Below are 4523 nucleotides of genomic sequence, written 5' to 3' on the forward strand. Positions count from 1 at the left end.
TGTTCAACCTAAGCATCAAACTTTATATTGGTCCTAAGTCTTATAAAAACAACGTTTACACGGAATTCCTACTATGTATGCTCTCGGGCACATTTTTTGCAACCACATATCATCCTTCTAATAGTCAATAAAGATATTTATTAAACATAACTACATTTATCCTTTTATTTGGTCAATGATTTTATGTATGATGATAAATTGATTATCCACAACCCACCGTATCTATTTGAATTCAAGTTTGATTTAGGTGATATGTTTCTGTGTCTATTATAAAATGATGCAATGAACCAATTACAGTGGTGGTCATTTTATAGAATCAACTTTGTTAAGGACCAGAGCACTCCTGCTCACTTTGTTGCTACACCTCCGTTAAGTGCCCTTTACGTGAAGACATTATGTCGCTTTACCATTTTGTTGTAATTTTATTATACAAGTTTGGACTACATAATAAATTAAGCTCTTTCCCGTTCTCCAACTCCCACTAGTCATCTTATCATGATATCCATCTTCTTCCCTTGCCTTTCCTCACATCTTTGACATACATCCGCTTCAGTAAATACACAATCTAAGGAGAAAAGGATAAACGAGATTATATTGTTTTTGCAAAGAGGGTGATCGGGGAAGGAACGACAGTGGAGCAGAGGATGGAAGAAGAAGAGGGTCATGGTGGATGAAGTTTTTTTAAGGGTGTATCAGGCTATGCCTAGACTAATCCCAACAAATTGTGACTGCAAGAAATCGGCATGGATAAACTCAATCGCCACAATAGTTGTGTACGTCTGGAATAAAATCATGGGCACATGAAATGGTTCACGCCAAAAGAGAAGCATAATGAAATGGAGAAGGGATTTCAATCGGCGAAGATAGGGGAAAGAATTAGGTTGTGACAGTGAGTAGCAACTAATAGGAGGGAAGCCTTGATCTCCTTTGTATATTCATTATCTATATAGGGGAAAGAATTAGGTTGTGACAGTGAGTAGCAACTATTGGATGATTACAAGATATCCTCCAACTATACATGCTATCCTTTCCTAATCAAAACGGATGGTATTGCCTTATCACTATTCGTATTGCCTTATCGCAATTAGCAACGAGATAAGGGAGCGAGAGAGGGAGGATGGGGACAATTCGAGTTTTTAAAGAGCTACTCGAGCTCAAGTCAGTCTTGAATACAAAATAGAACTCGTTTATCTTAAAGATTCGGGCTTCATAAAACTAATTTTCAACTCGACTCGTTCAAAATTCTTGAGCCGAGTCAAGCTCAACTATTAAAATGTTACTTGTTCGAACCAAACATAATGATACACGTTAATTGTACAATAAAAAACAAAAAGTATCAACCCTAGGTCCATAAATGAGCCAAAATACACGGGAATCAGGATGGATTGGATCCCAATTCCGAAGGGTAATAACTTCTGGTAATGGGCTTTAGAAGGAAAAGGCCCAAAGAAAACCCGAGTTAAAGATGGACGAGTGAGGAAACCGGTTCGCACTTTGGGATCTTTCAGGCAGGTATTCTCCGAATACGTTATTCCAACAAGCGGTCCGACGTCCCACAGCCACCACTGCGGCAGCCGCCATGAGCAGCAGAGTGAGAAACTTCCGTCGTCGAGCAGAGGAGGACGATAATGACGATGAAGAAAAAGAAAAAATGGCCACCCCTGCTACCACCAAAAAGTACCAATCAAAACCCGCCACAACCACTCTAAAACCTAAAAAACCTAGCCTTCTTAGCTTCGCCGATGACGAATCCACCGATACCACTACTCCTGTCCCTCGAAACCGCCCTTCCAATCCTAACAAACAACCTAGCTCTTCCCGTCTATCGAAACCATCATCTCTGTCGTCGTTGTCGTCTCACAAATTAATTTCTGCGAAGGACAGAAATTCGGCGAAAGAGCGAACCTCATCAGCGTCTTCTCTTCCGTCAAACGTACAGCCACAAGCTGGTGTTTACACTAAAGAAGCCCTTCTTGAATTACAAAAGAACACCAAAACCCTAGGTAGCAGCACCTCTCGCCCTCGTCCACCGCCATCCGAACCGATTATCGTGTTAAAAGGTATGGTAAAGCCGGTCATTGACGATTCATCAAGAAATACAAAAGAAGAGGATGAAGAATCAGGTAGGGATGAAACTATGAACCGATTGGGTTCGATAGGATTAGGTGTTAAAGTGGGGAAAGGGGGAAACTTAGATGGGGGCGTAATACCAGACCAAGCCATGATAGATGCGATTAGGGCGAAGAGGGAGAGATTGCGACAATCACGAGCTGCTGCCCCTGATTACATATCATTGGATGGAGGGAGTAATCATGGTGAAGCTGAGGGTTTGAGTGATGAGGAGCCTGAATTTCAAGGAAGAATTGCTTTGATTGGAGAGAGAAGTCAGGGGAAAAAGGGTGTTTTTGAGGATGTTCTTGTTGATGTGAGCAAGACTACAGTCAGAAAGGAAAGCGAAGTTATTGCCAGTGACGATGGTGTTGAGGATGAAGAAGACGAGGAGGATAAGATGTGGGAAGAGGAGCAGTTCAGAAAAGGTTTGGGTAAAAGGATGGATGAAGGGGTTGTAGTTAGAGGTGCGAGTAGTAGCAATGTCCCAACCACGGTTCAAAATGTTCAGCAAAAAGTTGTGTATCCAACTGTTCCTGTTTCTACATATCCCTCAATAAATGGCGGTCCAACTATTGGGGGATCGCTTGGATGGTCATTAGGATCAGATACTATGTCCATATCCCAACAGGATGCGCTTTCTAAGAAAGCATTGGATGAGAGTGTTAGGAGACTTAAGGTATGTATCTATGTTTCTGAAGCTAAATTACATTTAGAATTGCACATAATAAGGTTCTCCTATATGATGCATTGTATTGTGCATTTTCAGCAGCCAACATGTTTATAGCCAAGAAAGATTATCTAACAACTGCGATACACTGAGTGCACACCAAAGCACAAAAACAACAGGGTAACCACCTGATAACTGTTTTAGAATGTTACCATGAAAGCCTGTTTAAAGGATACAACTGCGAATTGTACTATATACCAACATGTTATTTTTTCTGTAGTATCACGGGAAAGAACTTTAAATATCTTTTGGTTTGACCGTTTGAGATGAGAAACATTTGTATCCAATTTGTTTCATTGCCTATTTTACATGGTAGAGACAAGAGTTGCCGTATTTGTTTGGTTGCAATGATAAAGGGGTTGGTGCTGGTCTATATTTATAGGTAAATATTAGCTGTGCAAGTCATGGTAGTGTTGTGGGAGTAGGGTGCTTTTATTTTATCCCTACTGGAGTTTCGTGGATCCTATATTTTGTGGGTGCGGATGGGTGTGCTTCCTGAAATGATAGACCATGAATATGGCCGGTACAAGATGTGTAATTTTTTTTATCTTTTATTTTTTTTGAAAAGTCGAGATGAGTTAAGGCTAAAACTTCAAGAAAAATCTATAACCATGCCCCCGGGAGAGAGAAAGGAGGTGAAATAACAAAATCTTCTTCTTCCACTTAAGCTTAAGACTATTTTCGGGAATTATGTTACAAGTAAAAACAGGATAAGCTTAGGAATATGTATGGTGACTTAATGGCTTGATCCTCTTAATCACTAGAAGGACAAGTTGTTAGAAAAGTTCCACTGTTTGAAAGGTTAAGAGTTGGTTGAATCAGTTAGAGGTATAGTGTTGAATCATATTCAGAGCTCTCAGGGCACCTCTTATATCCATACCACTTACTTGGTGCCCCGCCCCTCACAAGCTTCTCTGTAGTGCATCCCCCAATGCCTTCTCGTCCACAAGAATTGAACTTTGGAACACTTGTCATTTGCTAAGCAGTTATCACAGTCCTAAATTTGAATCGCAGTTGGGACTCTGATTAATTCAAGTCCTACTCATCAACCTTACTAGTTGTGCTGGAATAGAGAATTGCAACTGATGTTTGTATAGACGTTGGAGATACTTGGTGATTTTAATTGGGTCCTTGTTGGGTTAGGGAAGCTATGCTGGCAAAGTGCCAGCCATTGGACAAATGAAACCTTATTGGTCGTTTTGCTTCGTCTCAACTATTTTGTTCACATATAACAATACTTTATCTTTCTTTAGATTGGTGAAATACCTACAAGATATAGGATGGAATAATGAGGTGCAAGTCATGATAGGCATGAAGTCCTGATGTGATCATCTATACTATCTTATTAAGCAAATTTAGCAAAAGTCTTAAAAGTCTTAAAATACTAAATGACCAAAATACTCTTTATACTCACTTTTTCACTTTTTCACCCCCTCCTCTCCTCACATACACTCACCCCCTCACATACACTCACCCTCTCACAACCGATTTGTTTTAAAATTATAATTTTAAATTTACACTTTATACCCCTATAATTAATTAATTAATTTACTTTACGTCCTTTACTTTTAAATGTTTCATTTTAAACCTTTATCAAATTAACATACATAATCGTATATAAATTAAAACATGTTTAAAAAATACATTTTTATTTTAACAAGTTACACCATTATAATCGTTTCGT

At 39.2% G+C, this 4523-nt stretch overlaps 1 protein-coding gene across 1 annotated transcript in view; it reads left to right on the forward strand.

The window, feature by feature from the left end:
- Positions 1-1520: 1520 nt before the first annotated feature.
- The window catches only part of LOC112522992 (transcriptional repressor ILP1), an 11586-nt gene continuing 8583 nt past the window's right edge, over positions 1521-4523 (forward strand). The window contains exon 1 of the mRNA XM_025132382.1: positions 1521-2788. Coding sequence (XP_024988150.1) covers positions 1580-2788 — 1209 coding nt within the window. The 5' untranslated portion in view covers positions 1521-1579. The remainder of the gene's footprint in view (positions 2789-4523) is intronic.

The sequence above is a fragment of the Cynara cardunculus genome (assembly GCF_001531365.2).
Source record: "Cynara cardunculus var. scolymus isolate 2C chromosome LG 12, CcrdV1, whole genome shotgun sequence".
NCBI lineage: Eukaryota > Viridiplantae > Streptophyta > Magnoliopsida > Asterales > Asteraceae > Cynara > Cynara cardunculus.